Here is a 27822-nt window from a genome sequence, read left to right on the forward strand (position 1 = left end):
AAATACTTCCCTTTTGTGAAGGAAATTACTTCCTTAAAAAAACGAAAACACCAAAAAACTCCCCCAAAACCACCAACCAACTATCACTATGTAAGACTACAAGCTCTGGCAATGTTTTGCAGGAGCTTTAAAAGAAACCACTGTATTTATTTGCCCTCCCTGGCCTTCTGCAGAAGTACTAGACAAGGCTGATGGTGAAAAAGGTGGAGTGCTACATGAAGATGGTGGATGATGGTCCTAAATGAGTTGGGAACTTGCAGTAAGCGGATAACAAATGGGTTGTCTACATGCACTCGCAAAAATCCACTGTTACAAGACAGGATTTGTTCCCTGCTAGACTGCGAGAAAGGGTCTTGCATTCTAAAAAGTATCCTGTGTTACACTTTAATAACTTTAAGTGCTGCAACCCGGTGCAAATGATCACACATTCTTTGCCTTGCTTGTACTATTATTTTTTGTGTGTTTAGTGGCTATTTATTCCCACTGTTTCAGGTCCACAGGAGATAGACCGAATTACAGAAAGATAGTAGAGATAATATTCTATGAAACCTCTTTCTAGTCTCACCTCCTTTCTTCATAATCCAAATAGCCCAAAAAGTCTTTATATGTGTTGGGTTTTTCTAACAGAGGGCAACTTCGGCAAAACGTGCCTGCTGCTTTCCAAAAGTGAAGTCCAAGGGAGTTACCAGGGCTGACAGCTATCTCTGTAACAAACCAAAACACCGAGGGCCTTTGCATGACCAAGAGAAGAGCAGGCACGGCCATCCACAGTTCCTCCTCACTGCTAGGTAAAGCATTAACAGGGTTGACTAATTCCCTATCTCCTGTCCTCCTAATCTCCAGCAGTGCTTGAACCAGGCCACTCTACATTATAAATAGGTCTGCTTAACGGAGCTGAACATCATTTCACTTAACCCAAAATGAGTGCAAGTGGTCTTTCAGGGACTGCTCACACCAGCACTGCCAGGGAGGTACCTCTCACAGCTCTCACCATAACTGTAGCTGTTGCAAAATTACTTTCTGACAAACCGCGGGGTGATTTGTTAATTTTCTGAAGACACAAGATGAATTCAGGGAGGTCCCAGAGGGCTTTGAGCACTCAGGTGTTCTACTCTGTCATGCACAGTCAGAGGGTTAGCAGCCCAAACGAATGCAACGCTTCCACCGCAGGCAAGCCACCTTACCCTGTGCCAAAGCACTTGCTAAGCTCATCACAGACCTTGGGGCAGGGGCACAGAGGAGAAGGGGAAGGGCAATATCCAGGGGAGATCAGATTCTGCCGTGAAGACATGCTTGAAGCTGACAGCTGGCCTTCCACATGTTTCAGAACACTCCTCCTCAAGTTTTACCTATTTTTGTTAGTATTTATTGCTGATTTGCCCCAAGAGTGAGGCTTGGGGCCGACTTCTTTTTGGATGGGTGACAGCAACCAATATAACAACGAAACTCAGCATTTAGTTCTCCTGTAGCCAGGCCCTTCCTCTTCATCAGCCGAACACAGAAGTGCACTCAAACCCCATTTTATTTATTTATACACGTTGCCGCACTCTCTATTCCTGGCAACTGGTGCTCATGACATAGTGGCCTGGGACACGCTGGAACAGGGCTCCGGGTCACCTTGTAAGTAGTGGCAGCAGCTGCCTCCTGGATCAAGCGTCTATTAACCAGCAGCTTGAGAGGGCTCTAAATTAAGTTCTCTGCTCCATTCCCACAGAGGAGGAGGAAGAAAAAGACGCCACCACCAAATTCCTATTTTCTTCCAGCAGAACTCACTGAAGTTTCCCCAATGCTCCCTCCCATCCTTGCCAAGATAAGCCGCCCAAGTCCGGGTTTCTGTCAGCAGCCCTCCAGACTGTGCAGGACCGCTCGTTATTCCAGCTGCCAGGGCTTTTCACAAACTCCACAGTCTTTTTTTGGTTGTTGGTGGTGGCATGCTGCTTCTCTCGCAGCATGGATCCAGCCCTTGGATCGTCTCCGCCTGCAAGATGCCTGCGCTGTCCCTGCAAACCCCGCTGGCAGAGCGCTGGGCACCAAGGGTGCTCTGGGCCCAGTATCAGCCATTTAGGAGGGCAGACTGTATAAATAGCTGGCCTGCACATACTCTGGAGGAGCAGCAGGGAAGGAGGGAGGGAGGGATGAAGGGAGGGGGAATCTGAAGTGTTGGGCCCCAGCTGTGAACTCCTCTTGTTTTTGTTTTAGGGTAATTAATGTTCCCTTGAATAGAGCCAGGGCATGGGCTCCTGTTTCTGCAGCTTTCAATGCTATCAGCAGCCCGGACTGGACTGGGCTGGGGGGGGGGGGGGGGGGAAGGTTTGTATTTCCTGCCATCCCCTGTAAATGAGGTAATGCAAGCATGGGGGCTGGAGGCAGAGCACAGCCGGGGGCGGGGGGAGCTCACCCGAGCCCCCCAAGCCCTGACAGCCTGCTCCCCAGAAACCTCTCCAGAGAGCCACTCACCCCTTCCCCACACTTACTGATTTTGCTGCCCCATCCCACCGCCCCTCGGCCTGCTCCCCTCTCCCACCCCGAGCTCCCCTCATGCCTGAATTAGATACATTCCCCCTGTGCTCCCAGACGTCTCCATCCCCTCGTCCCCTGACAGAGCAATCATTTATCAAGTTGTTTCACGCGTTGTCGGGGAGGGGGGCCCCGGGGGACGGGGGTTTGTTTCGTCCCTTTGTTGGAGCTCCACAGGACCGTCCAGCTTAGTCTCCAGCCAACTGCTGAGAGTTGCCGGAGTCCGGGAGCAAATGTTAAAGGGGCTGCCTTTCATCTGCGGGCTGATCCTGCTGCCTTTTCATTTTATTCTTCCAGCTTCTGGGATGTTACTTGCTTACACGCCCCCACACCCACCCCGCTATCATTCTGCATGCATGTTTTTGAGGGAGCAGGAGCTTATTTTCCATGTGCTGGTCTCTTCTCCCTTCCCTCAGCAGCTTCTCCTGTCACCAGCACACTCAGCCTCTTGGGAGTTGTTTTGTTTTTTTTTTTACCACTGGCCTTTTTCTCATCCTTGAATGTAAGATACCAGAAACCAAATCTGGTTAGGGGCAAGTCCTGCTCGTGCATCCCACCTCTTCCTTGAAAGCACTTTGGTGTACTGCAAGCTTTTATCTCTGCTCCATGTGCCTGGGAGATGAGCAACTACCTAGAGCATACTGCCATCAAAACAGAGTATTTAAAATAAAAGGAAAAAAAAAAGAAGAGACTGTTTGGCAAAAGAACTAAGTAACGCTAAAGAAAAAAGAAATGTCTTGAACACTCTTGTGCTTTAAGAGCTCTTGTGTTTCCCACATGTAGGACTGGAGGACAGATGATCTGGTCTGTATTGCAGACTGCCCACACTGGTGGAGCAAGCTTGTGGCACGTCACCTCACCCCTCTGCAGCACACTGTGCCTCACCTGTGAGACCAGGACGCTGCCTGGCTCTGAGGATCCTGCCTGCCTGCACTCATTAACCAGCCACTAGCACCCTTAGGATTCATGGGTGGAAGGAAACATGGAAATACAGAGTGCATTAAAGTAGGGACGTCTACCTGCACCCCAAAGCAAAGTTCTTAGTTACTGCTTGGGAATAGCTGAATAACAGAGCATAGCCCAAGGAGATGTGAGTCCAAACACACCACTTCCTTCGTTCACCAAAGCCCATACAAAGTGCTTGCAAGGCTGGATACATTTTTAGACAACTACAGTTAGTTACAGTTTGTTTTCCAGCAAGCTGCCAAGACTATCCTCTGTGCTTATGCGTGAGCATTTCCTAGCTATAGCTGGTTGTATTTCTTAGTTTAAAGTATGGACAGAGCTTAAAGGAAAAAAAAATCCTACTTGCTTAGCAGCTAAGTAGCCATTGTAAATTCCACACATTTCACAGCACAGAGGGCAGGAGCTGCCTGAGATCTGATGTATTCCTCTCACCACCTTGCCTCCATAACTCTTCCTTGCGGAGGAGAGCTGGATTCATTTGCTTCCCAAGTCAATCAACAGAGTTCATGAGTCAGCCAAGGGAATGCTGAAAAGCAAGAGGGTACGCTCCTGCCCCCAGGAACTGATTACGCTGCCTCTTAATTGTTCCCAGATTCTATTATCCCCGAAGAGACTGAAGCAGCAGCAGCACCAGCCAGCTTGTTGACAACATCCACTCCGTACAGGCAACCCCATCAGACATACAGAAATTTGCATTTTTGCAACCACGGATCTGTTGGGACTACAATATTATGTTATTAAAAAGAAAAAGTTAGGTCTTACAGATGTCTTATCAGAAAAATCATCTGTCTTCTGAGTCAGAGATGCATATCCTAGAATTTTGAGTCTGCTAATAATCACACAGTCAGAAAGCCATCTGATACCAGAACACTTCAAACCAACAACCAGTATGACACTCTGTATATTGCTGATCCAGTCAATTCCCTCCATTCTCATTTCCTTCAATTCCAGTAGCCTTAAAGCTCATTTTTCTCCCTGTTCCCTCCTGTCCTCACCGAAAAGAGGACACCCAAACCCTTACTTCCCTCTTCACTCGTTGTTAACTGGTGTATTTAAAATTTTACACTGCTGTACAGCCTCACTTGTAACTATTTCTTTCATACAATCCGTGTAGATGGTTGACTCTCCATGACTGTTCAGGTGACAGCATGTGAAGAGAGAAATGTCACATTTAGGATTGTAAAACCAACCCGAGATCTGTCCCATTATTCAAACCCTTTATAACAGTTATAAAATGAGTAATCACATACATCTCCATTACACTTCATTCAGTACAAGAGAGTGTGAGACTAGGAAGTAAAGACAGCTGTTCAATATTGATTTTTATCCTTCTTATTTTTTATGAATCCCTGTGTCTAATTTGCTACTTCACTTCCAAGTCTGGCCACCAAATAAGCTATTAATCGCTTCACAGACTTTTTTCTGTGGTGGCCTCCACGTAGCATCTCAATCCAATAAGCATTAACTCTTTTCTCAATCTATTTACAAGTTAATGATTTTAAATCTGACTTGACAAATGAGAAATTGGTGGGGAAAAAAATTGACCAACACTAGCAAAACTTGCCACTCCATTTAAGCATCTGGTTGCTGCACCTCTATTTGAGATTGTTCCCCCCACTCCCAAAAACAATCCCACAAGCCTCGTCCTTGGCGTTTTTATGACAGCATTTAAAATACAACAGATTTAATTGTTATTTTTCCCACGGCTGCAAGAAGGTGGGTAGGTAGCAACACACCCCAGAGGCAGGGAAAGCAACAGAGAGCAAGGTGCCTTGACCAAAGCCACTGAGGGAACTTGTGGCAGAGGCTGGCTCTTCCCTGCAGCACCGTTACCAATTTCCATTTCATCACTTTCTAAGGCTGAAATTCAGCAATACAGTTAAGATAGCCTCAGTCTGAACCAGAAATGCCACAAAGTGGGACTGAGCATAAACTCAGCCCTGACATTTTTAAAACACCACCCTATTTTGGCTCTGTACTGGCCAGCACCCATGGCTGTTCCTCAGCTGGCTAATACAGCAAATGAAAAACACACCCTTATCTGGATGTCCAGCTGCTGGGAATGAAGACACATGGAAAGAGCCAGGGCCCAAGCCAGACCTCTGGAGCACAAATAATGGGTGAAGGAGCCTTTGCCTTCTGTGCTTCAGCCAATGCAGTAATTCGTGGAGCCTGTCTGTGATGTCATCTAGGACCTCATGCCAGTCTCCCTTGGCTTTATTATGCTCTTTTCCAGATCCCCATAGTTTGTGAATCATTGTGTTGCCACAGCTGAGGAGAGGCACATGTCCTGAGCTGCTCTGGAAGAGAGCACTACCACCCAGCCAGGTAAATGAAGGTTTTCTGTGAGAAACGAGGCATAAGCAACTCACCCAGAAGCCATGAGTCTCTGCAACAAAGGTGAGTGCTGAGACTGAACACGCAACTTGACATCAGCATGTTTCTGTTGGCAAAACCCATTGTTATTTCTCTATTCCTACTCCTCTTCCACTCATTTTGGGCTCTATTGTAAGCCAAACAACCAAAACAATTTTAGCTAAAAAAAAACAACAAAACCAAACACAAACCCTCTAAAATTTAGCTTCTGAAACCTGGATCATTCCACCTCTTCCCTTCATAAGCACAGCCCTGCAAAGTTGAACTGGTGGATGAAAAGGAGCTGTGATCTCTTAGGGCAGAAGAGGGGAGAGCCATGGACCTCACATCTGCCTTGCCACTGGCTAGATAGACATGGCACTACACCCTCACATAACCAACAGACATCCTTTCTTTTCCTATGACAGTCTTCACCTCTCATATCCTGCCCACCTTCAAACTTTTTTAGCAAATGAGGTGAGAACCACACAGCCAACAGCTTCATTCAGTGCACAGCCTTGGTTTATACCCTCAGCACCATCTGTTCTACAGAGCAAGCCCATGGAAAAAGCAGATGACCCTCTAATTAAAACCAATCTACAGGTACAAGGTGCTGAATTAAATGTTGCAGAAACGACTGTAAGTCTATAGTTTCCTGTCAAGTAACCGAATTCGTAATCATTTAGCATCAGTTTCAACACAACCCCCCCCAGTAATAAACCCCTCACTATCATGACACAGGAGTGGTTTGAAGCAGCCACCTCCTCTACCATTGCTACCACTTGAGCCCAAGCACAAATTCCATTAGCAGGCAAGCAGACAATATTGGTCTTTGAAGCCATCACTGCAGGCAGAAACTCTGAAAAGTGTACAGGATCATCCCCCATTTTGTGGGCAGCCTTACCCAAAGGTAAGGTAATGGGCAGCAGTTAAAAGTGGTTTTTTTTTCCCCTCACAGGTAATAGTTATCTCTTCAACCAGTTACATGATGGTGAGAAGCTGGATTTTCATGGTATTGCTATTGCTCACAGCTGCCCTGTTAGGAGGTTTGGGATTCTGCTTCTAGCTGGTGACATTTTCTATATTTATAACAGCACTGAAGGTGAAGCACTATGAACAATAATCAGGCATGCCAATATTTTCATTATTAAAATATAAGAGTCACAAAGTGAGGTTTAAGTCTGATATCTTGTCTGAGCTCGTGTACTCAGTTCTTCTCATCATCCATGGAGAAAAGAGGGAAACACCTTCAGAGTGATTCATGTCATTCTAAAATAGACTCCTCTCATCTCTCAAAGTTCAATTTCTTTCCACTGACAGTGATAAACCCCTGCATGATCAGTCTGACATGACAGTCCACTTTGAACACTAGATTATTCTTGCCCCTTTGCTCATTCTCACCACTTATTCCAACTCAATACCACGGTATGGTTGGCACAAGTCCTTGCCAGGCCACCCTGTGAGCCAGCCCATAAAACTAATCCAGGCAAAAAATAACTGGAGGGAATGGGAGTTGAGGTGTTTTGTATTTTTTTTAATCCACTGTCCAGATCAGCTGCCTGACCTGCTTCAGTTTAGCGCCAGGAAGAGATGCACTGACACACCTGAGAATGTGCTGATAGGGATGCAGAGACCAGATAGTCACATAGATTTTGGGCACGTAGGAGTGGATAAAACAAGCAATGTATTAAAAGACTAAAGGCCAGAACTCTTGGCTATCTGTTCTCAATAATAAAACAAATAATAATCTTCCTGTCTGGCCTAAGGCATTTCTCTCAAGGCAACAGCTGCTATTTTGTATGGTGCTTACACCCAGGTCCCATTTGGAGTGCCTGCATAATGACTCCTGAAGGACGGTATGAGTGCACAAGCAACAATCATCCCTCAAGCTATTCCCTTACAGAATGAAAAAAAGACTCCAAGACACAGTTTGAAGGGAGTTTCAAAAAAACACCAGCAAAAGGTGTATCCCTGCCTCAGAACTAACAGCTCCCTTTTTGCCCAAGCTTAACTTCAGGCAACAGTTCCAGACCATGCATTGTTAAATATTCTCCTAAAACAACTCTTCTGACAATTCTGCTCTATTTTGGGGGGGGATGTGAAAAGGGAAAAGAATATAGAAAAGCATTATGCATTCTTCAGACCATGGTTAACCTGACCTATTGTTGGTAACAGCCTGAATCCAACCAAGAGCTTGGACTAGAGACTTAAGAGAGGTTCATTCTGACTACATATTTTTGTAATTCTGTATTGGGCTTTCCTTATCAGTCTTTTCTGAAATCAAGTCTTGACTGACTTTCCTCTCATAATGGTCTCCACAGGTCATTAACATCTTCAAGGTCTCAGCCTCCGTTTAGCAACACAACACTTCTCTCTGTTCAGGTGCCTTCTCTCACTCTGTTTTCCACATAAGCCATAGCACAAAACCAGGTGCACAGCATGAACATTCAGGAAAAGAAGCAAGCAAACCCATGACACCGGGTAGGACAGCAATGTGGCAATACTCCACCCATCATGAATCCAAGCTGCAGCAGGTGCTACTCCCCATCCCAATTCTTATCGCATCCAGAAAAAACAGTAGAAAAATAAATCAGGGAAATGAGGATGGTTCCTTCCTTCCCAGCTATAGAAGAAAGGGCAGTAGTGGAGAGGATTCCTCCTCTTTGGTAGCAGAGGAGCAAGCCACTCTTCTGGTGCCACAGGTCAGAAACTTGTCCCTCCTACAGGGGGAGGAATGGAGACTCTTACTTGGCCTCTCTCTGGGCAGAAATCCCAGACTACAATTAAGGGGATCTATTTGGCATCTGGGTATTGTCCTACAAGAGGACTGTCCTAGATAATATCAAGCATCTGCCTCTTAAACAGGAAACATCACAGAAGAAAACGTCACCCAAGTACATTAGTTCCTCTGCTTCTAACGAACCCAGAAATATCCCCACACAGTTCAGCATCTCCTACCCATACCCTGCCCCTGCCAAACCAGGCTAGGCCAGGGCAATGTGATAACTTTTGTTTTGCAGTACACCCAGCTAACTCCAGGCACATCCTCTCGGCTCACGTGTGTATAGATAGCCCTGCTAATTTTTGTGAGTGGTGATGGGGAAATAAGCACTCAAAAAAAGAGAAGATGGGGAACTTGCAGAGCTCCTGCCATTTGTTTGGCTCAGACACAACTTCAAGGACTGCTGTAATTGTCTAGAAATCAAACAAGTGGTTGATAGCACCAATTAACACCTTCCAGCATAACAATACCTTCATCTCATCTCTCCCCACTCTCTCAACAGCTTAACATATTGGCACCCTGAACGACTCCTCTCCCAGACAGCAGACAAACAGTAATGTGAAGAGGAGGGAGGAATGAAGGTGTGCACACAGTGTCCTAGCATGAGAGCGGCAGCACAAAGTACTACCAGTTATAAAATATTATATCAGAATAAAAAAAAAAAATCAGAACTTGACTTGAGACAGTCGAGAAGATGAAACTAACCTATAGAAATATTTTTTACTCAGACTCAGAACAGTTTTTGTTAATAGCTACAAGCTGAGAAGATTTTTTAGTCTTCCAACAAAGAATACAGTGCCCTCTTTGAACTGGGGGTGAAAAGCCATTTTTTAGCAATTTAAACAAGCTGGGGTAATATTTAAAAGAAAATCTTCACCTTTTCTTCAGAATAAAGAAGCAATAAACACAAAGTTCTTATGTTTAAGTTACCTCCTCTTTAAGCTTCTTGTGTGAAGTTTGCGTGCTCAACCGCATACAAGAGTCTTGCATTACAGGAGCACATAAGCCTGTTCCTGTAACACTCCATATTCAGAATATGGATTGGATACTGCATGGAGCAGCAATCAGGTCTAGTGAACAAACACAGAATAGCCCAAAGAGAAAACTTTGGTTTCAGATGAGACACTGTTTTGGGCAATTGCAGCATAAGTCTGGAGTACACTGACTTCAACCCACTGGACTTGCCCTAAAATTACACTGCTGTGACTGAATACAGCGTTATGCCTGACAGGGTGAGGGAAGGGGCATGGGCTTCTCTTTTCTTCAGTACACTGCCTTCTTAAAAGTAACAGAATCGTGGATGTGAGATTCCCACAACTAAAGAAAAGTCAAGCCTGTTGACAGGCAACACCTATTAGGTCAGCAGCTACAACCAGAAAAAGTGGACAGCTTCTGGACTGAGAGGTGTTTGAGGTTGTTTTTGTTTTTTTTTTTTATTGCCCCAGAGTTTGTGCTACCATTGAAAACAATAAAAAAGGTATCCTTGCCTGAAAAGAAGGCTAATTACCCTTCTCTGTGACACTGCCCATCTACCTTCAGACTCGCTGGAGGGGTAACTGCAGCTTCGGCGCATTCCCAACAGGGAAAAGCCCAAGGCTTTGCTCCTCACCAGAGCTGGGACGGGATGGGACAGGAAGGGAAGGGAAGGGCTGCTGGGAAAGGAGCAGTAATCCCAAACCGGCTAAATCAGGCCACCTTCCACCACAGCCCAAGGGCTTTCGCCTCCAACATTGAAATGCTAATCTGACTTTGTAAATCCATAAACAAAAACAAAGAGGAAGCACAAGAGGTAAAAAGCCTCCCAGAACTCCATCCCCAAACCCAGTCTCCAGCATTCAGGTTCTGTCTGACAGAGCCTGATTTTACCCACAGGAGTGAGTCCCACAAGCTCCGATATCAAAATTGCTGGCAGGCAGCATCTTTACGGTCAGATGCATTCAAATGGCCACTTCCACCACACGCTGGAACATCCTTTGTTTCAGAAATCTCCGAATTTTTACTGCAGCAACAGGCCTGACACAGACCTGCTAGCTTTACTTATTGTCCTTTTACAACAGGACACCATCAAATATTAAAAATACTAATACCTAACTGGCCTCTGCAGCTGGGCTCCAGCTTGACCTTGCGTGTGCTGTACACACTTTCCCTGCCTTCCCCAAACCCACACTTTTAAGACCTGTGCCTGCCCACTGGCTCACAAAATAGGAGCAAGCACCTTCCCAGAGACCTCCCTCTGGATGGCTCTGCTGCAGGATGGCTTGGGGGTGTGTAAGAAGGACAACAAAGGTCAGCTTGTGGGGACAGCAGGTGTGATGGCTTCCCTTCGAAGTGGAGATGCTAAATCTTGGAGGGATCAATAGGGACACACAATCCCAGGGCTCGCTGGCTCTTCCCTCTGCTCTTCCTTCAAACCCTGTCAGCATACCCACATCCGTAGAGAGTCAGCACAGGGGGTCATGTCTCACCAGCGAATACTCCCTGCCAGAGGGAGCACTGAAACCATCTAATTACCCTGAAAGCTGCCCTTTTGTTTCCCATCCTCCCTGTTTTCTTCAGTCTCCTGACCTGTTTTTGAAGGCATTTCGGGCTGCCTGTCATGTGGAAGCCAGATTTTAAAGACAAAGCAGTGGCTCAAGATATTTATCCCTCTGCTGACTCCAAGGGCACTGCTGCTACAACCAATCTTCAGGGGAAAAGAGGACAGATTCAGTAACACAGGCCAGGGGTAAGGGGAAAGCTGTTCTGCACAACACAGCAATTCCTTACTGGGGTAGCTGAAGCCAACCATGGTTAACTTAGGCCAGAAGGTCCAAGGGCTCTTCTCTGCCAAGTTTAGCTTTGGATGACAGTGAAATGTGCTTAATTTGACAGTTTCATTTTAACATGTATGGGCAAAGTCTAGAAGGAGACAGTGGTAGCAGCAAGGGAAGAGAGTTGGATTATTATAAGGTAGCTTTCCTTTGCCTCAACCCAGTGCTTAGTACTAAAAATGGATACAGAAAAATTACAGATGCTGACTCTTCACCCTAGCAATGAAATGATCAAACACAGAGTGTCTTCAACATGGTAACAATATTCTCACACAGTATAAAAATTAGCCTTTCACTATAAATTTCAAACTGCCACAGCTCTAGCATTACAGAAGCTGAAAGCTTGGGCAGAACACTGGGGCTGGAAAACACAAGGAAACTTTCATGCTTATTACTCTTTTTACATTTTTTTCCAATCTAAAATAAAAGTTATGGCGCTGATATGACTTCTGTGTCCTCCTCAAACTATGGGAAATACACCCCTGTAAGCATGTGCAACATGCAATTCCTCGAGCAGACACTGCAGCAGAAGAAAGAAATAGGTGGTCAACAAGAAGTTTTAAGCAGTGGAATCCTGCCAAATGCATGGAAACAACCTGGCTTGTCCGGGGCTGTGCGCCAGTGGGGATGGGGAAGAATAATATTTCAAAAAGACAGGAGAACATCTTCTGGTCTCCACTTGACTGTTTCTCCTCAGGAACTGTCAAGTGTATCTCTTCACTAAAACTCAGCGTTTCACCAGGTGATACTAAACCACGGGCTGGTTTACAGCACATGCCTTGGCAGCAACTTCCATAAGCCCAGTGCGTTCTCTAGGCATACCAGGTGTGCCAAATGCCAACTAAACTGGAAGGATACGACAGAGTGTCATCTTCTCCTCTCTTGGTAAGGCTCTTGATTAGACCACTCTGGCAGTTCAGCACTGGATACTTCAAGACCACCACACCCTTCTGCTCACAGTCCCCACATTGGGGAAGTTGCCCTCTCCATTTCACACAAGTGCATCCCAGGCACGCAGGCCAGTGAAGGGTTAATTTAATTAGTTCTGTGTGTGCTCAAAGAATTACAGGCAACTTCATTTAATTATTAAGTAGCCAATCAGGTAATCTCTGTATCTGATTAGCACGCTAATGAAATAATGTCTTCCAGTTCAAAGCTGTCATTCCAATCAGGAGACAGCTCTTCAGCTAGAAGGAAAAGCTGGCCAGGTTTCCATGGGCTCAAAGCTTTGGATTTTGAAGAGGGGATGGGAGCAGGGAGCAGAAATCTTCCCACCTTCCCTCTCCTTGTCTCTGCCTCTGCACAGAACAGTGAGGCTCCCCCTTCCAGATGGGCGGGCACATTGGTTCCAGAGAGGCTCCCTGATGCTCCAGGTAAGCATCCTGCATCACCACCACCTCTTGTCCCTTCTCTGGTCTCTCCCAGATGCAAGCAAGGCTCCAGTCGACCTGAGTCTGGAGAGCACCAGGCCATTAGCGCATTGCCCAGGCACTGCCAACTGAGAGATCTGCTAAATATGTGGGGCATGGCTCTGCTACGGTCCACATGGGAGAAGAGTCACACAGCAAAGCCATTACAGCACTAAGAGGAAGCCAGAAACCCTCCTCCCTCCCCCATGCCATGCTCTGCTCCTGTGTCATATGCAGTTATTTCCAGCCTGGGGAAAAGTGCAAGGCGGCAGCTGTCACACGAGGCAAGGACTTGCCCCTTTTAAACAGGGATTTCAGGACTAAATGACCCATTACAATTAACACAGCTGCAAGAACTGGGACACTTCCACATAGCCCGAGAGGGGCTTTGGGAGTGGGGGAGGAAAGGAGGAGACAAGCAGAGGGTTAAGACCATGTTTCCAAGACCTGGCATGGAGTCTTCTACATCTCTGCCTTCTAAGTATTAGCTCAGCTGTCCCCTTCCAACTGCTACTGTTCAGCCTCAGCCCAGCAAGGCAGGGAAGGCAGGATGTGCAGCCCAGCCTAAGCCTGACACACCACCTCCTACATTGGCCCCTCACTTGCACAACTGCTCCTGCTCAGATCCAGCTCAAACTCCCTTTCTCCAACAGCAGCACCAGCTACTCCTCTGCACCACGGCTGCTTTTTGCATAGCTGCACACATGCTAACTTTTAATTAGCTAGCCCAGGTTTATCAGAGGAGCTGCAGCAGGATGTGGTTCAGCACAACCAAACCATCCCAGCATCTATCCGAGCAGCCTGGTAGATGTTGCTGTCCAAGCTCCAGCCTGTACTGCTGCATCTGTACTTGTGTGTGTCCTCACTGCCAGTTTAAATGCTAACTCAGCTCCAGTTGCCACAGCTGCCAGTGTGTCTTCACATTTCTGAGCGCTAGATCTCCTTCCTGATGATGTTTCCACTCTGCCGGTGCATTTCCCAGGAAGAGAGCAGAGCCTCCAGGATGCTCAACACCAAACAGCACAAGTTTTGTTTAAGTCACCAGTCTGAAAACAAATACTGAGAGAATCACAAGAGGAAACAGAAAAATTGCTAGCAGTCCCCAGCCAGCCAGCTGGCTTTCTATGAGAACACTCAAGTGCTGACACTTTCTGTTGACCCTTTTTTTCCTGAGTATATCCCATGAACATGAAACAGCGCTGCTGAGAGAGAAGACACATCTCCCTCTCTTCTCTCTGCTGACTACAGCCATTCCAAATGAAGGAAACTGGTTAGATCAAGAAAGTCAGACTTGGAGAGCACAATGAAGCATCCACTAATAATCAATCCCTTCACAGCAGCCTTCCTGCCAACTGGCTATGGACTAGGCAATGATTATAAACTGGAGTTGGTACTCCAAGGAAAAACAACACAACATCATATGGCGGTCCGTGTTCATCCTTTAATTCTGAAACCAGTCCTGCTTACAAAAAAAAGACAAGTCTTTCCAACTGCCTGTCCCGAAAAAAAACTCAGCCCTGAAATTCAAAGCTGGGTTCATCCCAGCTTGTGCTTCACTAGTCACGAAAATAAAACCAGCCAAAAAGTGACAAAACTTCCATGATTAAAGTCAGCAGAAAATTCTAAAAACGCTGAGGAGCTGAATTTATTGCCTCCCAAGATACTATTGTCACCCCTCTCTTTCTGGCATCCTGCTACCTGAGGACGTGCACACAGGAGAACCTGCCAGGGCAGAGCTGCCCCAACACTCATTAACCAGCACACAGATGCAATTTGAGCCCAACTTAAGCACAAGCGACTGAAGTGGCCACCTGGGGACCTGCATTCCTTGACAGCTCTGCCGCCCTGCACATTCCAGCCCCCTCATCCCCCGGCCCTGAAACTGTGTCAGGGGGGCACAGCGTGACCTGATCTCCACCTTTGATAGCACCAAGACCTGTCCCATCCCCTCTTGCCACCCTTGTTACAGTCAGGCCAGATGCATCGCCTTCCCCCACTGAAAAGCACAGAGCAAGGATACTGATACACATCCAGGCATGAGAAGGGACATCCTCTCAATGCCATGGCTATTTGCAGATCAGCCATCATCCAAAACTTCCCAAAATGAGAAAGTCCAGGCATTGGGCAGGTCAGATGTTTACTACAGAGAGTAGTTTGTTCCACGAAGGGACTCGCAACACCCTCCCAAATTACACACTGCCCTTTACGGGATGCCACAGCAGCTGGAATCAGCTCGCTTCTCACATTCCTTAATAAGCACTTCCATCGGAGAGCAGGGTGGATGCAGGGCATCAGCTGCAGTTAGTCATAACCCAGAGCTGGGCTCCCTTTCCCCATGCTCCCAGCACTATCTGCAGTCTAAGAATATCCAGCACCACCCACCCTGCTGGGGCAGGGGGAGTCAAGTGGTCCGAGCTCCCAGGCATTACAGGTCTCCCTGTTACAGGAGACTTTCACTCTGCCTCCCCCAAGCAGCAGCCTTCAGCGGGGCCCCTCGATAGCTGGTTGAGATCCTACAGATCATGGAAAGATAATCCATTGCACTACTAATGCACTACTGCAGCTGTCCATGGAGAAAATCCCTTTTCAACCAAAAAAACCCCCTCAAGCCCTTTGATCCTCTCCAACACACAATTATCTTAAGGGCAAAATAGTCTTCAGTGCCTCGGCACCTTGTATCGGGCTGAAAGAAAGGAAACCGAGACTGCTATTCCCTGTTTATTCTACATGGCTGCCCTGTCCGACAAGGCAAGCTGCTCCAGCCTCTTCAGCACAGGCAAACAAATCCTGATGGATAGATATCTGCACTGCTGGGTGACCAGAGCCTCAGGGAAACCTTTCTGGAGGAGATGCTTTTTGGTTTGTTTTGCTTTTAAAGAAAAGCCTGAATTTCTAAGGAAGAGTTTTGTGCTATTTTGCTTTTGTGCAAGACTTTCGGCTACAGTGAAGTTTCAACATGATTTCAACTGCATGTTCAGGACTGACTTTGAAAGAAACAATTTACAGGCTCACTATCCAACTTCAGTTTAAACTTTTTCTAACTAGAATGTTAACTTTAAAAAAAAAAAACAAAAAAAGAAATATAGCAAGGCTTGATACAGCCCAAAACCCTTTTAAGAGAGGCTGATAAGGGTTCTTCCCCAGGTGCCCTCATGGCTGCATGACCTCTTGTTACCTGTGCAGGCTCACTCCACCTGCTACCCAGGGCTGCACGGCGATAAGCGCTTCTTTCACCAGAAGTGTCAGCTATAAAAAGCCCTTCCCCTCCCCGCTGCCTGTTTCCATTCCTGTGCCATTGCTTCAGTCATGCCGGCACAACCCTTTTGTGGGGCTGTGGAGGGAGCTGGCTGGGGGAACTGCTTCTGGTTAGACATAGCTCACTTGGAAGAAAAAAAGTGTTGCGGTTTTTAATCCGGGTGAGCAGTTTTACTGCCATCCGTGACGGTGGCAGGAGCTGCCATGGGAAGGAGGCTCGAGAATTGATGTCCTCGGTTTCCACCAGACACTGCTCATGAGCCCACACTAACAACACAGGGAAAATGGCCACGTGATGTCAAACTGTCCAGTGAAAAAGAAGATAATATGAAAGAAAAAAAAAAGTCCCTTCTCTAATGCTCTGAAATCCTATTGATTTCAGAGGTACAGCACTTCATAAAATGATTTTTAGAAAATCCACCTAAAAATCCCAACAAACCCCTTGTGCGCATTTCTCCGTCAACCAACCATTAATAAGTTTTGAATTCGGGACTGACTCAACCTAAAGCAACAGGAGTGCTGGAGCCTTGGACACGCTTTCTTGGAGAGAGTGCTCAGCATACTTGGCCCCTGCAATCATCTCAAACATGTTTACATGCCAGTGCACACATGTGGCCTGGAAGCTGCATGGACACCACATAATCTTTGAGGGGAGGATGCAGAAAAGAGAAGCAAAGAGAAGCACTGAGAAATGCCAGATGTGAGGATGGGCAGGGCTGCTATCTTCCATGTTCAGGTTGGGGACCCTTCTGAAACCACTTCTACTTGCAAGTACATTTGTAGTTTGCATTTGAAAATGCATTTCACTGTTATAGAGACTCCTTAATGCTACTTATTCAGGGGACATGAAGAAACTTATGTGGTGGGCCAATAAGGGTTAGGCCTAAGTGAGGTCTCAAAATAACACAGGAAAGCACGGAAGGGGTCTTTTTCCTTGCTTATTTTTCAGCATTTAAACCTTCCCAGCACACCAGAAGAGGGAGCCTTTGACTCCTCTCCCATGCTCATCATTTGTTTTATATTAGCAACAATGACAAGCTCTATTAAGAGTCAAGCTCTTTAAGTGAACTCTCACCCTTTACCTCCTAAAACAAACAAAAAAACCCATGCAAGGAAAAAAAAAAAGCCTCCAACCACAACCCTCTTTGCCTTGTGTTATGGATATATAAGTATTTTTGCTGCCACACAACTCCCTACATACTGGGCTCACCAGAAAGGAGAATACTAGCTCTGCCTTCCAACCCTTCGGCCGTACAAAGCTCCAGCCCCTTTACATCAGGCTTAGCTGGAAAGAAAGAGCCAGAGAATTAATGGCTTTACCAACGAGGAGGAAAAAGACCCTCCAGAGCTCCTTTTACATCACCAGCCCCAGCAACCAGAACTAAACTAAGGCTAGAGTTTCAAGAGCCACAGCGGATTGACCTGGCAGCTTTGCAGCCATCAAGAGCAGGAGGTCCCGCTCCCACCACGGAACTACAACCCCCGCAAAAGCCCAGCCAGGACCCAGGGAGCAGCTGGGATGGTGCCAGGGAAGGGGCAAACCACAGAGTCAGAAGCGTGGCTGAGGCGAGGGCTTGAAAGGGAGCGAGATATTCTTTCTGGCAGCCAAGATGCTTCTGGCAGCCGGCAGCCCCCAAGAGCAAAGCTTTGGGTTTCGCAGCCCCCTCCGCAGCGCATGTGCCCTGCTTCCCACCAGGTTGAACATGCCAGATTGACCACACTGATGTAAAAAATCAACAAAGACAACCCCCTCCACTGCTGAATCAAGGTATATTAATATAGGGAGGAGCTGAACCAGTGTAAGTGCATCTAGGGTGAAGAGCTTGCACTGTTTAAATCAGACCAGTCCCAAAACTGGTGGCCTGGCCCGGGGCAGGGGTCCCTGAGGACCATTATGCCCCTCATGTTTCAAATAATTTGGTATAAACTTTACATATTGCCTTCTCCAGCCAGCCCTCAGCAGTCCTACCCTGGATAAGACCAGCAGCTTTACTTTTTTAGTGGAAAGCCCGTGTTTTAGCTAAGCATTTAGAGGATATAAAGAGTTGGTCAGGAAGTTGAGCCAGCTCTGAAAGGAGTTGCTACATTGGGCTGCAAGACCACCTCTGAGCAAAGACCTTGACTGCCATCAGCACATAGTGTCGAGTTATTCCCCCACCTCTTGTAAAGGCAGTCTATAAAGCCCCCCCAAAAAGCAGAAAAATGAGTGTTCTGGCAGTAAGCGAACTGCACTAGCACCACTTTTCCCCATCAGCTGTTTTCTGTTCCTTGCACAAAAGGCTGCAAACCCCTCCTAATTGCAGGAGCCTTCCACCTAACAGACCCTGCTCTCGAGGCCCTCCTCCCCAGGAACTGGGGGAGAACTGGGGCACAATAGGAAAGAGACCGGCTAAAGGGAATAGATCTGTTAAATTAACGCATTTTCTGTCAACCAAATCAGCTGCCCCTAGTGCTATTGTTGGTGAAACAATGGAGACCCCAGGAATGGGCACCCATTAAAAGGAACAAGCCTGCTGAAAGGATACACTCTGAGGCACAGCCTTGTGTGTTTAACAGGATTCTCTACTGTAAGGAAGGAGGAATCACTAGGCTGCATTGTTCCCACCACCACAGCAGATGCTGTTGCTTCTGGTAACGAGGAGGGGGGAAAAATTAAAAAAAAAAAAAATCATACCTACCTACGATAAGGTTTACATGATAAACTTTTAATCCGGGAATTTTAACTCTTTGGCTGTTGTCATTTCTACCTATAGCCCTTTTCTTGAGGAGATTTTTGCCTGAAAGAAGTCTATGAAAGCATCGATTGCCATTACAAAAGTTAATTCTTCACCCTTCATGCAGGCACTTAACAGATGCCAGGGGCAGAATGGCACAGCTCTGCCGGCATTATGCGCGGGAGAGAAAGACCGCAGTTAAGCAGGTCTACACATAAAGCTGCAACACTTTAAAAGGTGTTACTTCTAGCTAGTTCGGCTACAGCAAATTCCTAAAGTAACAAACTCCTGAGTCCTAATTAAGATGCGCTACGCAGAAGTTTAAATCTGTCTGATTGAATTGGCACAGGTTTGTGGTCTCGGGTCTTCTTAAACAAAGCAAACTGAGAAGTCATATTTAAGCTCCTACACAAAACATTATTTTTTTCCTAGTGGGGAAAGACTTGCACATGATTATCTTAAATCGGTTTCTAAATACATTCAGATTAAACGGTTAAACTTGTGGGTGCACAAACATTTCAGTTAACACCAGGCATGAATTTCAGTGTCAGCTGCGCTAGCAGAAGAACTGCTCATACTAACATCACAAAATCTGTAACATCAACCCCCATGTGCTCCATCCAAATCCCTGAAATTCTTATCGTATTCCTCTTTCTCTTCTGCCTTCAACTGCTACAGTCTTACCCCAACTCCCCTGTCACCTAACTCAGATCCATTCAAAATGTTGCTGTCAAAATAACCTTCCTTATCCATTGTTCAGACACCCCTCGGCTTCGTGCAGTCACTTCTTGTTTCTTTTCATAGGCTTAAGATAACGTTTTAACTCGTATATCAGCCTCCTGAACTACCTATTCCTTTTTTTCCCCCCTTTGCATCCAATTACACTAGAGTATCATTATGTAAAATGTAAACACTTGTTTAAAAGTTTAAGATCTACAGTTGGGAAAGATGTGACTTGCATTCGAAATGGAAACTGATACAATGCTTCCCAATTTGCAGACCACTTGAAACAACAGCTCTGAGAAGTATCTCTCTGCCTCACCCCTCCATTAATCTCAATGAACTCTAGAGCCCAACACTGACATGTAGAGTGTTAATGATTCTATTATGAACAGAATAACTAAGGCAGCAAAAGTGAAGACCAGGCAAGTAAGAACTGGTGCTGGAACAGACATGGAGAGCAGGATGGGGCACCGAAGCAACTAAAACAAACAGTGGATGGGACAGGTAGAAAGAACAATAAAAACAGTGTTAACTCCCCTGATTTCATTGTTTTTTAAGCTTGATTTTCAAACAACAAACACCCAGCTCACAGCCTCTACTCTGATGAAGCTGATGCTGCCCAGGGGAAGCAGAGCCATTACAGAGTGACTGTGGTATAAAACCCAAATTCACACAGTGGTCCATAAACAGGTCCACACAACGGGACCAACACTTTTTTTTCAGTATGTTCGAATTCCAATAATTTTTTCCAACCCTGTCTACTCTCTGTAAAGCACCTCTCCCTGCACTGCCAATTACTGTACCTTTCCTCAACTTGTTTATCCTAAAGCAAGGTGCATCACGTGAGAGTGAAGTTTTAGCGAGCAGATCTATTGTTCACTGTTCTTTCAGACAGTCACTATCCACTCCCTTTCATTTTAATGTTGACTACCATCAACAGGAAAATGGCAAGAGGGCTGGACATCCCAATGCCTGAACTATTCTACAGAAAAAGCATTTAAACAACTCAGAATTACCCCACAGGAGCAGAGCCGACCTACATGAATTCACCAACATTTTCATCAGCTTGCACCACCTACTTGTCGCATTGATCTTAATTAGATTCTAAATTCCTCTGATCAGAAACTACCTGACCATCTCAACTGTCACAGAACAGGATGAGGCACCAATAGACATTACACATGGGTACTGTACCACACTGTCTGTGCAATTAACCCCACACAAACCACTGACAGAACAGGAAGGTTGTGCCATTTTGGTGTCACGGATCACATGGGACACACCCGAAGGGCAGAGCAAGGGGATCCACTAAGAATTTTTGGCAGGACCTAACATGACAGGACAGTGGAGGTCAAAGCATATTTGGCCATCCTGTCCTCACTAGGAAACATTTTTTCAAAGTATTAAAATTCTAACACTCTAACACATCGATTTTTTTTTCTTTTAAAGCTGTATCTGGTTTGCACAGATAGAAGAAACCCTGTTCTTTGCTCTCTCCTTCTCCACCTCTCTCTCTCTCTCTCTCCCCGCACTCTTCCTCCTCCTGTGGGACCCGAGGGAGCAGTTTCTAACAGCCACATAATATTCCTGACAGAAAGAGCCTGTTCAAGAACCGACATGGCAGATACCGCACTACAGGAGGAAAAAGGTGGGCAAGAGCAGCAGTGCCCTGCCTGTGGGTGGGAGGAATGTACCTAAAGGCAGAGCCAGAGCCCAAAGTGCCAGGAAGGGGCAAGAGGCAAGGAAAAGCATCTTAAAGCCATAGTGAAGTTAACAGCAGAGGCAATTTGCCCAAAGGCGCTTTTAAAAACCACAGGAAAAGATTTATGTTTTCCCTGTGTAATGTGGCTTTTCCCCCTTTTCCAAATAAACTAAGTTAACAACAATGTTTTGACTATTTTCAAGCACGTTCTGGAAAGTCACCTCCCCTCGACCTACCCAGACAGAAGTTGCTAAATGTTTGAGTCCACAGTTCCTGAGAGCACATGCCAAAGAGCTGGGTGGCCACACCACACTGGCTCCTGTCCAGTGTTTTCAAGTTGTGCTGAAATACAGTTGAAAACATTAAATATTCTCCTAATATTTTTGATACAAACAATCCCTACAGCTGTCGGGAGGATATTTCAGTTGCAGAGGGGAGGGCATGTGGCCAGGAGACACTTTGTCACGAGAGGTGTCCCATATTAGAGTCCGGTCTTGAAGAGGGAAACAAATCATTCCCTATCATCGCCTGCACTAACTTGACTGTGGAAAGCGTCCTTTCTGTCCATCAAGGCAATGACTACAGAAAAAAAATGACATAACCCACACAGCCTCACCTTCTCCCACTGGAGTGCTGTTAGAGCAGATAAGGACAAATGCATTTGATGCAGAATTTTTTTGATGCAGGGAGGTTGGATCAGATGACCTGCTGTGGTCCCTTGCAACCTTACCCATTTTGTTATTATGTGATTTTACAAACCACCCAGAAATGCACCGCAGCAACCAAGCCAACACAACTAAAACCCCACTCCTGAAGTGGCATGAAAGTTCTGTACAGCAGATGGCTGACAAGGCAGCCATTTAAAAGGGGAGGAGGGGAAAAAAAAAAAAATCTCACCCCAGAAGGCAGAAGTGCTCTCTGGCATCCTCACATCCATGTAAAAACACGGCATGAAGCCGAACACGTCCCGAAGCACCCGCTCCTGTCCCACTGAACTTTTGACCTGCTGGCGGTAGCTGAACCCCTCCTGAGCCCATCGCCGGGTGATGCTGCAGCAGAAATTTGAAAAGAGGAGCCCTGCGCCTCGTCAGGCGCCTGCATCTGCCAGAGCCAGCGTGAGGGCCAGCTGTGCCCACCCCCTCCCGAACAATGCCCAGGGTCCGGCCTGATGGATGCGCTGCTTTCTTTTTGGACACCCCTTCCCTGTAGTCTGTGGCAAAGCACTGGTCCAGCAAAAAGAAAAAACAAAACATCTGCTTCCCAGGTTTCTGCCATCCAGCTGCAGACGGCAGCCCTGCATCTGGAAGCTTCACTTTCTTCTGCGCCAATAAGTAGAGGGTGAAGGGTTTGAATTTGGAAAGGGAGGGGGGAAAAAAAGAAAAAGAGCTCCATGCTGCCTCCCTGTACTACCAAAGACCCCAAACTTCTCAAATACCATCAGCAAATCTGCTCAGCATGGGAGGGATGGGTCCAGATGGCCTATCATTACAGAGCCTTCCAGCTAGCTATGGACAGACCCACCAGAAGAAAAGAAAAAAAAAGAGGGGGGTGGAGAAAGGAGAAAAAAAATAGCTACACCTTTAAAAAAAGCAAGCAAACAAACCCAAAACAACAGAACACCATATTAGAACAGAAACATATCAGAAGATCAGTTTCTTTCTGGTTTGGGGACTGCAGAGACTGTAGCAGGGTAACCTTAACCTCACCTGCCTGCTGAAATCAGAGGGAGGGTGAGATCAGAGAATATTTGTTTTAATCAGAATTAAGGCTTGTTTAAAACTTTTGCTTTTTATAATGATGTTGTAAGAGTTTAGCACCAAACTCCCCACTGGAGATGCACTGGTATCAGAAAAATGGAAAAAAGAGCCACCAACCAGGATTTAAGTTCAGAGGAGCTCAGACCTCCTAGGAAGAAGAGAATATCCTCCAAGAAAAGCCAGCTGCATGCAGAGTGAGGCCATCCCTCAGAGATACTGGGCAGAGTTGGACAAACTTCAGCTGTGAAGCTTGAGGACTTTGAGCATAACCAATCTCCAGCTGAAACCCTCTGAGCCCAAGATCTCCATTTCTCCTTCCACATACACAGATTCACTCAGAGCACCTGTTTTATTCTGCATCCCAATGGACTGAGGCAGTCACCCCTGGGTTACCCACGAGGGGCAGTAACTTTTGAGGGAAGAGGCACTCACTTACTCAAACTGCTGGTGTTCAGCCACAAGCACACCTCCCCACAATAACCAAAGCTACAGCAAGAAAATATCATTTGCAGATGAGCACAGTTTCAATTTCTGATGGCTGGCTAGTGTTTTTCCCCTGAATATGTGCCTCGAGTCTCCCCAAGCCCCTAGAAAAACAGCCACCTTCATTTTATTCAGACACCCCTGAAACTCAAAGCACACCTCAGATGGAGCAGTGAGACAGCCAGAAGGGGCACTGGCATTGTTAAGTCCAAAACCGTGGGAGAAGCCTTCTTTATGCAGCCAAATAAAAAAAATATCAGAGCAGCACTCTTAGAAAAAAGTGTAAGTTCCATCGCTGGCCACTGGCTTCACACTGTGAACTGTCTGAGCAAGCTCTTTGTGCAAATCCGTTCCCAGATAGCCCTGAAACCAGTGATGAGACTGGAACAACTACACCAGGCAAGACGTAACAAGATGGTGAGCTTCAAGGAACAGCAACTTTTGAAACTGCTTGTGCTGGCTGCTCACACTGTGCCGGGGAAGGAGATTTACTCCACGTGCCTGAAGATGCAGAGTTCTGACAGCCGCATCCGTCCTCTCGCAGCATCCCGATTTTAACCGCAATTTCCACCGTCCCTCGGACAAACGCCATTCTTTAAAACCCGTTTCTGCCAAGAGCTGCAGGCCATCCACGCGCAAGGAGTTTTTTGGCGACGTTTTCGGTGTGCTGCTTCTGTTCTGCAACACCCCCGGCACCAACCCGCTCGCACTCCTCCTCCTCCCCCTCCCGGGCATCCCCCCAAAAAAAGCAAGTTAATTTGTTCCGAGTGATGATGTTAACTCCCCCAGCCTAAGCGTGCTCCGGGAACCAAAGGGGAGCCCACATTTACTTCATTTGTGAAGCAAGCCAGATGCTAATTGCCTCCAAAGGTGAAAGGCTAGTGCCTTGGCCCTTTTATCATTGTAAATTCAGGTTCCTTCAAGACTTTGCGCTGCTGGGCCCGGAGAGCCTCCCCCTTTAATGGTTTGGCATCAATAGGAGGGGGAGGGGAGTTCCCTTTCGCAAGAAGTTGCATCATTGAGAGACCTTATCCCCTTTCAAGATTTCGTACCGCATAAGGGATTCCCCCTCTTCAGAAATTCACATCCTGCTCGAGGACTTTTGCTTTTTAGGGCTTCGCGCATCCCATAGAACTTTTAAGCATCTTTGGAATTTGCATTCACGGGGCAATTACTGTCTTTAAAAAACACACGCCACCACGTTATTCACCCGGTTTATTGCCAACGCGCTGGCAAGAATAGCTTTTCACAGCAAGCACAAAAGATTTCCTACCAGGACACACTTTGCTTGTAACATTTGTGGCCAGCGCACAAAATATTTACGGGACGCTAACTGCGCGCATACGAAAATAAGAATCAAAATAAAATAAACAAATAATAAAAAAAACCCCGACCCACACAGGAAAGTTACAGAGGAAAACGGGTGAGAAGGGTACGAAAGCCGAGCGCGTTCCCTCCGTGGGGGACAGGGGCGGTGGTGAAGGCACCGCCGCTTCCCCGGAGGCTCCGCGGAGCCGCACAATGAGCGGAGCCCCGCGGAGCCATCCGGCCTCGCCGGGATGCGGGAGAAAGGCTCGGCGCGACCCTCCGCGCCTCCCACCCCGCCCCGGCACCGGCCAGGTGGGGACCGACACCCCCCCCTTCCCTCCAACAAAAGGGGCCGACTCGTGCACGGGCGGAGCGGCGCTGGGGAATCCCCCCAACAACAGCCGCCGGTACCCCCGGGAGAGGTGGGGGGTCACCGGGCCGGGCCCGCCCCTCGTCGCCACCATTTTGGGCACGGGGGACCCGTGGCCGGCTCCGTCCCCCCGCCACCTTTGTGTGCGGACACCGGCCCGGCCGAACAATGCGGCCCGGCCCCGCTCCGCCCGCGGCCGCCCCCGCCGTGCGCCCCGCAGCCCCCGGACCCGGAGGGCTCCTGCCCCGGGACGGCCGCGCCGAAAGTTTGCGGGCGCTCCCGGGAGCGACGGGGAAGTTTGCCGGGTCCGCCGTGAGCGGAGCGGAGAGCCCCGCGCTGCACCGCGCCGGGACCCAGCGGCTCGCCGGGGCCACGGGAGCGCCCCCAGCCCCACGGCCGGGACCGGGGAGCGGCGTGCGGGACCCGCCGGGCGGCGGGGGCGCGGACACGGCGGGACGGGGAGCGGCGCCCGCGGGGGGCTCTCACCTCGATCTCGAAGTCGGGCAGGCGGAAGGCGGTGCGGAAGAGCGAGCAAAAGTGCGCGATGGCCGGGACTTCCCACCAGGAGCGGAGCTCGTCCAGCGCCACCGCCGCCGCCTCGGGGCCGCCGGTGCCGGCTAAGCTGCCGCCGCCGCCGCCGCCGCCGCCGCCGCCGCCGCCGCCGCCGCCGCAGCCGCCGTCCTCCTCCGGGCACATCTCCCGCGGCCGCCGTCCAGCCCGCTCGGTCGCTGCCTCCCCTCACTCCGCGGGCGGCTGCGTGTGCTGGTGCCGCCGCTCGGCGCTGCGGCTCCGCCCGCCCCCCGGCGCCACACGCCGCTCAGCGGCCGCCCCCCGGCGGCCCCGCGCTGCCCCCTCGCTGCCGCCCGCGCACGGGGCGGCTCAGGGCCGGCGGGGGCGCTGCTGCTGCCGTCGCCGTCGCCGCCGCTGCCGCTGCCGCTGCCGCCGCTGCCCTCCCCTATCGCGGGCAGCCGCCACGGCCGCGCGGGCCCATCATCATCATCCCGCTGCTCCTCATGCTCCCCGCGCCCCGCGGAGGAGCCGCCGGGAACAGATGGGCGCGGGGGAGCCAGGGGGCGCGAGGGGAGGGGCGGGGTCCCGCGCGCGGGATGGGCGTGGCTGTGGGCGGAAGGGCCAATGGGGAGACGGGCTGGGCCGGTGGGCGGGGCGCGGCGGGCCCTGCGGGGCGGGGCGCGGGGAGGGGACAAAAGGCGCGGGGGCGGGGCGCGCGGGGCGGCGCGCGGCCCTGCACGAGGAGGGGGCGGGGCCCCGCGTTCACCACAACAACAGGCCCCCGGCTCCCGGCCGACCACGCCCACTGGGGGCGGGGCCAGCGCGGGGTAGGCGGGGCTGGTGGCCGCTGTGGCACCGCGCGCGGCGGCTCCTCGGTTTCTGGTCCCGGTCCTGATCCCGATCCCTTGGCCGGTCACCAGGAATGCCGCGGAGCTGCTGGGACTGGGTTCTGCTGCAGCAAAGCGGGGTTTCTGCTCTCACGTTGTTCTGCCGCCCGGGCGGCGCTTCTCGCGCTCCGCACGCGGCCGCCACGCGGGAGCCGGACACGCGCCCCCGCCCTGAGGCGCTTCGGTGCCTCAGCCCTGCGCCCAGGGCCGCCGCTGGTCCTGGCCCCGAACTGGAGGGAGCTGCGCTGCCCTGTTTTGAACTGTATTATGGAAACGTACTCAGCAGCAGATACGTATTAATTGCCTTCGTGTGGGATGTCCCTCACGGAGCTTCAGCGAACACACCGAGCCGCGCTGACTTTGCAGCCTCTCGCTGTGTCACCTCACAACCTCCCAGTCTGCTGCCACAGTCCAGTTCAAAACAGATACAAAGGATCATTGTACACAGCTGCCTCAGCTTAGAGTCCTTCCTCTAGTGAAACCACTGTAAAACTGGTGTTTAAGCACAGTTTAGGACCGACCTCCCTCCCTCCCTCATAATTTTTATACCATTCAGACTTTTTTTAGCACTTCCCTTTCATTCATTCAGTTAACATTCTCATTTTTAGCCTCTCCCCTTCACACCTTACACTTCCACGCCATTTCCAGTGCCATCTCCAGCCAGCCAAGGGCGCAGGGCTGCTGCTTGTGTGAATGTACAGCCGTCTCGTTGCGCTGTGCCATCGGCCACAGCCTAACAGCCCGACCAGGGAAAACTGGCTGAGGGCAGGAACAGCTAGTTTAGAGAAGAAACAAGTCAAGAGACAGCAGTGTGGCTCGGTAAGAACGAGCAAGCTCTAATTTCATTGCCGTTTTTAATTTTGCGGGATCAAGGGATACCCGGTGAAATTGGAAGGAAGCGAATTTAAAATGGTGCAAGGAAATGTTTGTACCGTGTGTAATTAACACATGGCATTTGTTACCATGAGGTTTCATTGAGGCCAGGAGATTAGCAGGATTCAGAAAAGGATTAGACATTTATATGGATACCAAGAACATTCGTGGTCACATTAGACAGGATATAAATAAATTTTAGAAGGGATATAAACTGTCAGGCTTCAAGGCACAACATAAACATGAACTGATGGTGGGGGATTAGGGAGAAACTTCCCTTGTGGGCAGGTTATTCTATAATTGTCCACTACGGGGTTTCTTGCACCTTTCTTTGAAGTACCAGAGAGTAGCAACTGTTGAAGTGAGAAGGCTGGATTAGGAGGGCCAGTGGGCTGATCTGG

The 27822-nt window shown here is 48.6% G+C and overlaps 2 protein-coding genes across 2 annotated transcripts in view; one reads left to right on the forward strand and one right to left on the reverse strand.

The window, feature by feature from the left end:
• LOC135414139 (chromatin remodeling regulator CECR2) overlaps window positions 1-25956 on the reverse strand; it is a 102043-nt gene extending 76087 nt beyond the window's left edge. The window contains exon 1 of the mRNA XM_064654512.1: window positions 25638-25956. Within this exon, the coding sequence (XP_064510582.1) occupies window positions 25638-25847 (210 nt within the window). The 5' untranslated portion in view covers window positions 25848-25956. The remainder of the gene's footprint in view (window positions 1-25637) is intronic.
• Window positions 25957-26349: 393 nt separating this feature from the next.
• The window catches only part of ADA2 (adenosine deaminase 2), a 51746-nt gene continuing 50273 nt past the window's right edge, over window positions 26350-27822 (forward strand). The window contains exon 1 of the mRNA XM_064654549.1: window positions 26350-27367. The gene's annotated coding sequence lies outside the window, so the exon portion shown is untranslated. The remainder of the gene's footprint in view (window positions 27368-27822) is intronic.

This window comes from Pseudopipra pipra, chromosome 5 (genome assembly GCF_036250125.1).
Source record: "Pseudopipra pipra isolate bDixPip1 chromosome 5, bDixPip1.hap1, whole genome shotgun sequence".
Classification (NCBI taxonomy): domain Eukaryota; kingdom Metazoa; phylum Chordata; class Aves; order Passeriformes; family Pipridae; genus Pseudopipra; species Pseudopipra pipra.